Source organism: Arachis ipaensis, chromosome B06 (assembly GCF_000816755.2).
Source record: "Arachis ipaensis cultivar K30076 chromosome B06, Araip1.1, whole genome shotgun sequence".
Taxonomy (NCBI): Eukaryota; Viridiplantae; Streptophyta; class Magnoliopsida; order Fabales; family Fabaceae; genus Arachis; species Arachis ipaensis.
Genome location: NC_029790.2, coordinates 125,379,867 through 125,391,327, shown reverse-complemented (window position 1 = coordinate 125,391,327; position 11,461 = coordinate 125,379,867). Strand labels below are relative to the sequence as shown.

The 11,461-nt window shown below is 33.5% G+C and overlaps 1 protein-coding gene and 1 long non-coding RNA gene across 2 annotated transcripts; both read right to left on the bottom strand.

Moving 5' to 3' along the window:
• Positions 593–10,451, bottom strand: LOC107647596 (protein ALTERED XYLOGLUCAN 4-like). The gene is made up of 3 exons (XM_016351664.2): positions 10,436–10,451; positions 10,075–10,364; positions 593–1,592 (listed from the first exon to the last, which is right to left on the bottom strand). Exons 1-3 carry the CDS (start codon positions 10,449–10,451, stop codon positions 798–800), a joined length of 1,101 nt encoding a protein of 366 aa, XP_016207150.1. The 3' UTR covers positions 593–797.
• On the bottom strand, positions 6,712–9,676 carry LOC110263563. The gene is made up of 2 exons (XR_002349383.1): positions 7,586–9,676; positions 6,712–7,237 (listed from the first exon to the last, which is right to left on the bottom strand). It is a non-coding gene; the product is annotated as an uncharacterized LOC110263563 (long non-coding RNA).

Here is an 11,461-nt window from a genome sequence, read left to right as displayed (position 1 = left end):
TCATTATCTTATAGGTGAATTTTTTAATTTTTATATTTTGATAATACCTTTTTTAAGTAACACTTTTAAAAATACTATAGTCACTGTAATCACCATAACATAGTTATACTCATATATACAAAAATGACCTTATCTTTTTTTTTTTGGTCAAGTGAATTGGACAACTCCCAATCTTAGGTAACACAACACACCTACACTACACACTCACCCATATAACACTTAAGGTTTCATATTCAATACTTGGTGCATGCACCAAGATTTGAACGAATAACCCTATCTTATATGTGTCAATGGTAGCATTATAGTAATGTTGGATCTTGAAAAGGTTAAAAAACTTAAATATGGGCCTGTTATGGCGAAATTCATTAATATGGCCTAATTTGTATTTTTCTAAATTTATCAACTGAAATAAAAAAAAATCCAAATAAGTGGGACAAATTACAATAACACAAAAACGAGAGGGACGAATCGCAATTTTTTTTATTTTTCTTGATTCAATTTGCCAAGGATAAAATGTGTGCTGCCAAAATTTTTTAGTTTTCTTGATCATAGCGGCATATATATATATCATCATCGTCATTAATTTCTATTTTCAAGTATATCACCAACTGAGCATATCATAATGAAATTAGTTTCTATCTTAACAATAGTATGAAAAAAAAACACTCTACTTCTCACTTAATTCATGGTGTTGAATACAAATCTACACGTCAATGTCACGAGTTAGGGGGTAAAAAATGACTAATTTCCTAGAGAATAATGGAAGGAAAACATGGTGTAATAATTGCTTGTATTATTTATGATTTGATATTACCTCGAGGACTTAAATTTGTACGTTTATTGAGAATTGCCAGCAACAACTCACTCCACAAATCAACAGGACCAGGCAAACACCAATGAGTACAATCATTATAACCTCTCATCCATTTGTTACCCCAATGGTCCCCAGGGTGCCCATCTGGTCTCATCATCATTGCCACAGTCACATCCAACACCTCAAAACTCTGCCCTTTCTCCATCCCCTCTTTTCTTGCTTTCTCAAACTCCTCCATTTGAGCATTCCTCACTTGCCATTCAAACAACCCTGGATCAACCTCTGACTCGCTAGCAGGACCTGTCCTGTTACAATACCCTCCAGTGTTCCATGCTCCATTCTCAAAGTGTGCCGGTGCGAATGTCCTCAATACCGTCACCAATTTCCCACACTCCTTGCAACCGTTGTTAATATAATTGAATGCCGTTCGAAACGCTTTTCTCAGCGGGAAATCACTGTTGTAGCTTGTCACATTAGGTTGGCCACAGTACACACATCCTACAAGGTTGTCACCTTCATGGAGGTACATCACTCTGAAAAACCAGTGTCCACCTGAGATTATGGCGTAGTCTAAGTTAGGTAGCTCTCTAGCCCAATCATCATCTACCTTGTCTAACTGCAAATCAAAGGTTCCAGACGCTGAACCATTTATCATTTGTTCCTCGCCAACTATTATAAACCTGCTCCACAGCATCATCAGTGTAAAGTCATGCTTTGGAAAATACCATGTTCGATATCTATCTTCTGAATCCTTATGAATATCCTTTGGAGTTTCTTCCTGAAAAAATTACAAACAAAACTGTAAACTACCTCCTTACTAAAACGGTAAAAGTAAAACCATATACATAACACTATATCATATATAGCACTTGGTATATTTCTTGTGTGGAAATTTAATGTCTAAGATATGGCGTGGTTTAGGAGGATACATATATTATTTTCCTAATTTAAATTACTCAACTTTTTTAATATATATCTTCCTGAGTTACACTATTAAATCACTTTTAATTTATTTTTGTAATTTTTTTTTACCAAATCCACTATTTAATTAAAAATTTATTTAAATCTTTTAGATATTTTCGTATATTTTGTGTCAAGGATATAACACATTTGTCATAAATGTAAAATATGAGAAAGTAAAGTATTATTTTGATCATTGATATTTAACGTAAATCATAATTTAATTTTTGACGTTTTAAATATCTTGTTTTAATATTAAAAAGTTTTAAATGGGTTTAATATTGTCTTACTGTTAAATTTGATGTAAACAATTAGTATATTGAAGAGCTAATAATGGCCGATTTCAATACATAAGTAAAATTGATCAACCAACAATTACTAATATAAATTTTTTATTTAAATTAAGAGTATTGATAATTGCCACTATGTTGTGTTGAGCTTCATTGTTCAAAAAATAAAATTTGAGATTTTCTACACTATATAAATCAACATTCACTTTAAACATTTTTTTTATCTCCTCTAACATAATTTCATACCTCTCTCTTTCTTCCTTTTCATTATTCTTGCTAATTTCTTGCACAACTAGAATTAGTCCGATTTATGTATCCTATTTTTTTTTTTTAATTTTTTAAACATAAATCGAAAAATTCAATTTGTACTCGTACAATTCAATTTTTATACCTTTTATAAATCGAACAGTTTAATTTTAGCTTCCAATACTATAATTACGTAAAGTACCTATATATTTTATAATTGAATTTTATATCCTTCTCTCTTCTATATCTAAATTAAAAAGTGACACGAGTATGTGAGATTTCTCTTTATACTCCGTCATACAAACTTCTAAAATATGAATTTTAAATGCTTGTAACGTATGTGCACTTTTAACTTATTTTTATTATAATCGCCTTACAGAAAACATTTCCCTTCGTTGTAATGCTAGCAAGAACTTTTCAACTAACCCAACTGAAACATAAACTATGTTTGCGTTAAATGTGCAACGCGCATGTGTAAAAAATAGTATTTGAATCTTTTAAATTTTAGATTTATTTTAGAAAATAAAATATAATTTTTTATTATTTATTTTATAGATAAAATAAAAAAATATTTAAAAATGAGAGATTATATTTTATTATCTCAAATAAAAAATCTAAATTTAAAAAATCTAAATTTAAAAAATATCATTGAAAAATACGTTCTTTTCTTAATAAATAGTTTTGAATTTAAAGTCGTATATAGAAAAAAAATAGAGTAAAATATCGTTTTTGTCTTCAATATTTGGGGTAAGTCTCAAAGTTGTTCCTAACATTTTAATCATCCTATTTAAGTCCTTAACGTTTCAAAATTGACTCAATATTATCATGCCGTTAGGGATCTGTTAACAGAATTGAGGGCGGGACAAAATTGAGACGATTTTGAAACGTTAGAGACTTAAATAGGACAAAAACGTTGGGGACAAAAATGATACATAAAAATAAATTTTAATTTATTTTATCTTTCAATTAATATTAATTTTTTACTGTACTTAGTATTTAATTATTTTTTACTCACATCTAAGTAAATTACACTTAATCACATTACTTTCATTTTAAATAAATTTATTTTTTTATAATTTTAAAGAATTTTGATACATTAGAGACAAAAGGTATAATTTATATTTTATTGTATATATATTATTTTTTTTCCGCAAGTTTATATACTAGTCATTCTAAAAATATTTTATGATAACTAAAAATCTTTAAGAGTAAAATTATAAAAAAAATAATTTATTTAGAATGAAAATAATGTGATTAAGTGTAATTTACTTAGATGTGATTAAAAAATAACTGAATACCATGTACAGGAAAAAATTGATATTATTAAAAGATAAAATTAAAATTTATTTCTATATATCGTTTTTGTCCCCAAAGTTTTCGTCCTATTTAAGTCCCTAACGTTTCAAAATTGTCTCAATTTTATCCCGCCGTCAATTCTGTTAACGGATCCCTAACGGCAGGACAACATTGAGTCAATTTTGAAACGTTAAAGACTTAAATAGCACGATTGAAATGTTAGGGACAACTTTGGGACTTACCCCAAATGTTAGGAACAAAAACAATACTTTACTCAAAAAACATAATTAAAACATCTTCAATGGTAGTTTTAATTTTAATTTTATTTTGGATTCTATAAAATGACACATAAATATTTATGACACATAAAATTTATCCTTTTAATAGTTAGTTTTAATTCAATTAAAATTTTATATTATTTTTAATTATTTTATAAACATAATTATACGAGTAAAAAAATTTTATTAATTTTTTTATCAATTAATTTTAATGCAAATTTTAATTTTAAATCAATTCCCAAAAGTGATACTCTAAAATTGTCTATGTTCTTTCACATCGTTTACGCAATTCTACAATCACGGAAGACATGGAGCATAGATTTAAGGGAGTTTTCACAGATACTACGAATATCATCTTGAGCCATTCTCTTTCTAAATCGCAGAACGTTGGTGAATAAGGCATCAGTTGCAACCAGCCAACAAAAAGCTTGGATTCTTTGAGGGCATTAAGCTTCCATACCTTCAAAACCAAAGTAGCACCCAAGTTCTCAGGGATTTCCAGATAAATGGAGTAGGCCGACTTAATGAAAAAGAAGCCATTCACTGAGTGTAACCAAGCCACTTGGTCATCCCCGAAGCTCGCCTTAGGAGATTTCGTTGCTGTAAAAATGGGAGCCTAGTCCTCTCCCAGTAACTCCAAAATGTGATTAAGATCCCAATTCGAATCCCTAACATATAGTCACAAACTCCATTGTCCAACCTATCTTCTGATGCACCATTCTGAACAAAATCAACAAGCTGATGAATGTCAGGCAGCCAGTGGTCAACCCATAATCGAGTTGTATTACCAGTACCTAATCTCCAAATAGGGTTCCCTTGAAACCGCTTCCAAACTTGACAGATTCTCTTCCACACATTAAAATAGGATTGGGGTCTGGTTATTTTTAAAACAACAGTATCACAACTGCCATATTTATTCCTCAAAACCCTTACCCACAAGGTCTCCTTGTCATGAATTAGCTTCCATGCTAGTTTCTTTATATTTGTGTTATTTAGGATCCTAGCCGATCTCAGGCCTAGACCCCTTGCTGCTTGGGTTGTCATATTCTATCCCAGTTGATTAGATGAGGCTTCTTCCCATTAGAATCACCGCCCAAAATAAAATTTCGACAAATTTTGTCAATTTTGTCACATGCTCAAAGGAAGCTTCATGATTTGCATAATGTATGATGGAATGGTAGCTAAAGTAGATTGTGTTAATGTTACTCGTGCAGCTAAAGATAGATTTCTTACCTTCCAAACACTCAGTCTACTCTGCATCCTCTCCTCAATAAAGTAAAAATCATCCTTCTTGGTTCACCCATGAAGCAAGGAAACACCAATATACTTTCCCAAATTAGAGGTCAAACGCATACCAAGGGTCTCACTCATTTCTAACTTCCTAGTAATGACACATTATCGGAGAAAAAAATACAAGATTTCTCATAACTCACTTTTTGACAAAAAAAATCGAAAATACCTCTAATCAGACCCACCTGCTCCAAAGATGCCTCACCAAAAAGCACAATATCATCAGCAAAATAAAGGTGCGACAACTTTGGACGTCCACGACGAAGCATGATAGGAACTCATAGGTTATTATAAACTGCAATAGAGATAATCTGGGCCAACTGTTCAATGTAGAGAACAAATAGGTACGGTGGAATAGGATCACCTTGCTGAACACCTCTAGAAGGAAAAAAAGAGGAGGAGGGAATCCCATTCCAAAGAACTTTTATTTCAGCCGAGGAATAGCACTGAACAATAAGATCGATCAGGTTCTCAGGCAGCCTAGCTTTCATGAGTGTATCATATATAAAGTTCCAGTTAAGGCAATCATAAGCCTTTTCAAGATCTATTTTCACCGCCATATAACCAATAGGCCCCTTCTTTGCTTTTATAGTATGAATAGCTTCTTGAGCCACTATAATATTGTCCACACTTTGTCTCTTCGAAACAAAAGTACACTGAGATTAATTAATCAGCTTTACCATTACCACTTTAAGCCTCTGAGCAATGATCTTGGTGACAAGCTTGTATGAAACATTGCAGAGCCTAATGGGCTGAAAGTGGTTAATGTTCTCTGGAGTTTCCTTCTTTGGAATAAAGAAAATGAACGTCTGATTAAATGACTGAATAGTATCATGATTATTGAAAATATGTGCCACCCAACTTGTTAGAGAGGATTTCACTATAATCCATTTACGTTGGAAGAATATAGCAGGGAGCCCATCTAGCCCTGGTGCCTTTTAAGCTCCCATTGAAAAAAGAGCAGAAGAAATTTCTTCCGGTATTACCCCTTTGCCAAGCTCACTCCTTTCTACCATATTTAGCTCTGGAAACAAACTAGGAGCCTCTAATTTCACATAAGTGATATCCTTAGTATAAAGATTCCGAAAATGTTGAACTCCGAAGTTGCATAACAAATTTACATTTTTCATCCAACCACCCTCAGAATTCTTCAGCATAGTAACTCTATTTTTTCTCCTCCTCTTGTTGTTGCCATACTATGGAAGAAGGAATTATTTTTATCTTCAAAATTGATCTATTTAAAACGAGAGCATTGTTTCCAATAAATTCCCTCTTCAATTAAAATAGCTTCCAGCTCCTTTCAAAGCAAAGATTGTAAATCATCAAGAAAAGGATTAGTATGAAACCGAATATGCTCCAAAATACCATTTAGCCAAGCTAGAATTCGAACTTTCCTATGAGCCATATTACCGAACACATCCTTATTCCAACTTTTTGCTGCTTCCATAAAATTACTCACGTTAGTTTCTAAGAAAACACCATTCCTCTAAGTCCTTCCAAGAAAATTTTCAAAATCCTCATGCGAAAGCCAAGCTGCTAGAAACCGGAAAGGTCGAGAAATATTAGAAGCAGAAGTCACCTCAAGATTCAAAAGAATTGGGATATGATCATACTTTAGTTTTAGGAGATGCTTGACCATAGCTTGACTAAACCTTTGGGACTAGGCATTATTTACAACCTACCTATCCAGCCGTCTACGAATTTCACAACGTTGCCAAGTGAACGGTTGACTATTAAACCCAATATCTTGAAGACCACAATCTAGAAGACACCCAGAAAAATGCTATGAGTCTTGAGATAGGCCAGATGTTCCACCAGTATCTGCCACCGAGAGAACACAGTTGAAATCGCCCCCACGCACCATTCCCCAGAGGTTTGCCTTGCTAAATCCTTCAACCCACTCCATACTTCAAAACGGAGGCTAAGATGGGGAGATCCATAAACCAGAGTAAGATACTAAAATGGTTCCTACCGATAAGCAATTTGAAGATGAATAAATTTCTTGTGAGATATCACCACTGAGATATCCCAATGAGAAGAGTTCCAGAGACACCAAGTACCACCTGCAAAACCAACTCTTTTGACTAAATACCAATCCAAAAAACCAAACTTCCTGGCAATATTATTAGCTTTCGTACCATTTATATGAGTTTCCAGAAGACATATAAAATTAGCATGATGACAAAAAGATAGCTCTCTAAGCAAAACAGAGAAGCCTTTACTCCCAACACCTCTACAATTCCATGTAATAATATTCATAAAAAATATGAAAAGAAGGTGGTCATTAGATAGTAACTTATTGGACAGAAAAGACATTAGTGGCAGCTAAATCCACCACCATACTTTCCTGTTTATTACCCAACGCAAAGGGTACTTGACCATTACTGGGAGATATAGTTGCAAGGCCTTACCCGGATTAGGAGGTTTTGATTCTTGCATACTGCCTTGAGCCCTGTTTTGAAGCAAATTCACCGCTTACATAACTTCTTTGGATGGGTAATGGGTCTGAACGCTACCTTCTCCCAAGCACAAAGGATCACCTCCTGGCATGTATCTAGCTTGCTTAATAAGCTCCCAGGAGAGCCAATAATCATACTTTTTCTCCCTCACCAAATTGAGGTTCATATCATCTATTTTATCCTTCCTTTTCTCATGTTGAAAAACTTGATTATTAGGAATTCTAACCTTATTTGTTTTGTTTTTCGAAGATTCTACGATTTTGTTTCTCTGAGGATCTTTTTGAGCCACTTTATTTGAAGAACTCGCATGATAGTGCTGTTTTGCAATAGAAGGCTTGTTAACATTACCTAATGAGCTTTTCGACATTCCATCATGAGCTAGTGGGCCATTTGTTTCTGATTGTTTCTGGGCCAAGACTTCAAACCTAGAATCTGATTTCTTAGTTTGGCTTTTACTAGACACAGTATCGAAACCTTGTTTAGGCTGCCCATTGCATTTTTGCATCTTTTTAGCTAACGTCCATGATTTGAAGTAACTGGGATCTTCATGATTGACCACCCCTTTTGGGTTACCCTCATTCACGAGATTTGGTTTCGTGGAATCTGCTTGAGATTTGTTCAAACTTGAATTGTGACCGCTAGTCTCCCCTTTTTCGCACCTTCTAATTCCATCCCATCCAACATCGGAGCTCCCAACGGCGTTGAATCCGTCGTCAGTGTTGCCTCATTTTTCTGCCCTTCAGAACATTGATCCATCCTATGACCGTATTTGCCACAACCAAAGCAAATCATGTGGAGACCCTCATATTCAATCTTGAACTCTCTGCCTAATACTTGAATGGCTGGCACCAATTGCTTGCTCAAATCAATCTCAACACAAATGCGAGCAAATTTTTTCCTTGAGTGTATGGAAGTAGTGTGATAAATCTTTAACATTGTACCTAACTTTCCACCCACTCTCCAGAGGAATTGTTCCGTGTATAATTCGACCGGAAGGCCTGGAATCCGAATTCATACCGCGAGCTTCTGTATCGGTTGATTAGAAGGGAGAAAAAACGGCCTCCATCTCTGCACTAGAAAGTAGTGATTCGCCACCTGCCAGGGACCCTCAAAAAGAGCATGGCGGTAGTCCCTTTCATCCGAGAAACGGACCAAAAAAAAGTCTCATGTGGGATCCATAACATTAACATCCCCTTTTCGTGTCCAAACTCTTCTTATCCAAGATTCAATAGCACGATAACCGATATTTTTTCCCAAGAATTTAACAATCAAGGAGCCTTTCCATGGCTTACACCACATGTCATATTCCTCTAATGAAACATCAACCACAGGTTTAGGATTGAAGGGAGCTAGATCTGTATTACCTCTTCCGGAAAGTTCCTCCATATCATATTCCTCTATGACCATTTATACGATTTCATTTGGGAAGAGAATCATACCAGTATCATCACGCATCAAGCTATCCCTATATGATAGAGCTTGCTGCCGAGATCTTCCAGGCACTTCACCTTCTGTCAAAACCCCAGTTGAGGAAGTCTTAGCCTGCATATGCCTTGGCTCCATCTTATCAGGCCCTATTTTCTTATTCAGCTTAGGGATCTCTTCACACATATCTTCTGTCTCATCCTCCTCAGCTTCAGCAAGAACTTCATCTCCATTTAGTTTTGTCTTTTTGATGCTAGCTACGCCTCACCAAATCTTCTTCCTCTGCAGTCTTTTTGTCCACCACCATTGTATAGTCGCTCATTCTCATTTCCTCCCTGTGATATAGAGGGAGATGCAACGGAAAGGAGCCAAGAGCAAAGAGCAACGAGCATTGGAAGCGAAGATATGAGGTGTGCGTGATAGAGGTGAGGGTTTGGTCTCTGTCGGTCTCTCCAGAGTCGTATTCTCTCCTAATGCTCCAATTTGTATTTGTATATAGTGGAAACTTATATAGAATTGTCTTTATGTGAAGTTGTCTTTATGTATTTTATGTGACGTTGTTAGATAATTTAACATTTTTAATTAAATAATTATTTAACGATTCTTGACTATGAACTTCACATAAAGATAATTGTATGAGAGTCTTTACATTTGTATATTCTTGTTCCAATCAAATTCCATGTTTCAACAATACAAATGATAAATATGTCACGTATTCACGTCTTTAATAGACAAAATACTAGAGAACTATACTGAATAGATGTGCACCTATTCTCGCTCGATTCTTTTATGTATAGTAGATATATTAGTGGGAGCCATTGTTTCAAATTATAGCATTGAAGATTGGAAGTGCAACTATTGCGCAAATTCTTGTCGTGCTAATCAATTCCGTATAGCATCAATAAGTAGGAGTATTCTTTATTTATTTATAGATTATGGCTATTTAATATATGTTTGCATTGCATCGAAATAAAACCGCAGTTTAACCAAAACCAAGTTCAGGAATTAGAACTGACCTGTGATAACAAGCACAAGAGGGATTCCATGTGGTTCCTGGACACAGAGTCCCCAATAAATGCCATTTTCTTGCCTCTCACTAATTCAAGAAACATTTTGTGATCGAATCGCGGAAGATCGCATTGCTCAGGTTTCCATCTCCAATTGAGAAAATCGCTATCAGTTCTTCCATGCTTGAAGCAGTTTTTGCTATCAGGGATAGTTCTGCAACTTGAATTCGTGTAATATGTTGATCCTTCTGATGTTGTTGGAACCCAATGACCCTTAAATAGGTCACAAGTTCTCTCCTCTGAAAATTAAATCAAAGGCCTGGCTAATATACATCACAAAAATAAAATAAAGCAAAAGAAACCATATTACCTAAATTATTTTTCATTAGCAATAATGTAAGTTTAATTATAATTAATTTTGTAGTAAAAATATATAAAGAGTATATAAAGTGTAACCACACAACAAATATTAATTACATTATTGCTAATAAAAAATTATCTAGGTAACAAATAATATAAAAATTTTAAGAAATATCACACTGTTTTTTTGACTCCTTGGTCCAATAACCTGAAAAAACCAAGGAGCAAATAGCGAATAGCGAGGATAGCACAGGTTATTTTTTATTGAGTTTACTTCTTCCGCATCACATTCTCTTGCCCTAATCATGCGCATGCAATTCTAATTCTGATAAAATTAAGATAAATAAATAAATATATTATAATTTAAGGCCAGAAGATTTCATTGCCTTCAACAAAATTCATGTGGGAGAGAGAGAGACCGAAAGGGAGATGGTGCGAATTTGAAGTGAGGTAACGTACGTAACCATAAGAATCCAAGCAATTAGAAATTAGAGGATGATAATTAAGGGAAATGTTAAATGTAAAGTTTTAATGACTTAAAAAATAATTTCCATCTTTGTTACTCTTGTATTCTTTCAAATCAATAATTTCCTCTATGTAATATAATCCGACCCATAACACAGATCAATCTACTTATCTATCTATTTAATATATTAAAATTAAATTTTCCCCCAACTAATGAAAATGAGGTGTCGATCTTTCATGAATCTAATTATATTACAATTAATATTTAATGAATAATGCATAATTATACTAATTTAAGAAAATATCTTTATTATCTATCTATCTATTCTATTATATAAAAATCGAATTTTTGCACTTAATGATGAAACTGACGTGGCATGCTCTTAAGGTGTTTCTTCATTTATTTCATTTAATTCGTTAAAACAAATCAATTATAATTAATTAATTATATCAATCAATTAATTTGATTATACATTCAAATCTCACCATTTATTATAATTTATATGAATTGATTAATTATAATTAATTATATCAATTAATTAATTTAGTTAATTATATTAATTATTTGATT

Bases quoted from the DNA above. Each gene is read 5' to 3' on its own strand.
- LOC107647596 (XM_016351664.2), bottom strand. The intron at 1,593-10,074 runs GTCAGTTCTAAT...TAATTTTTTCAG, and splicing joins TCTTGTGCTTGTTATCACAG to GAAGAAACTCCAAAGGATAT.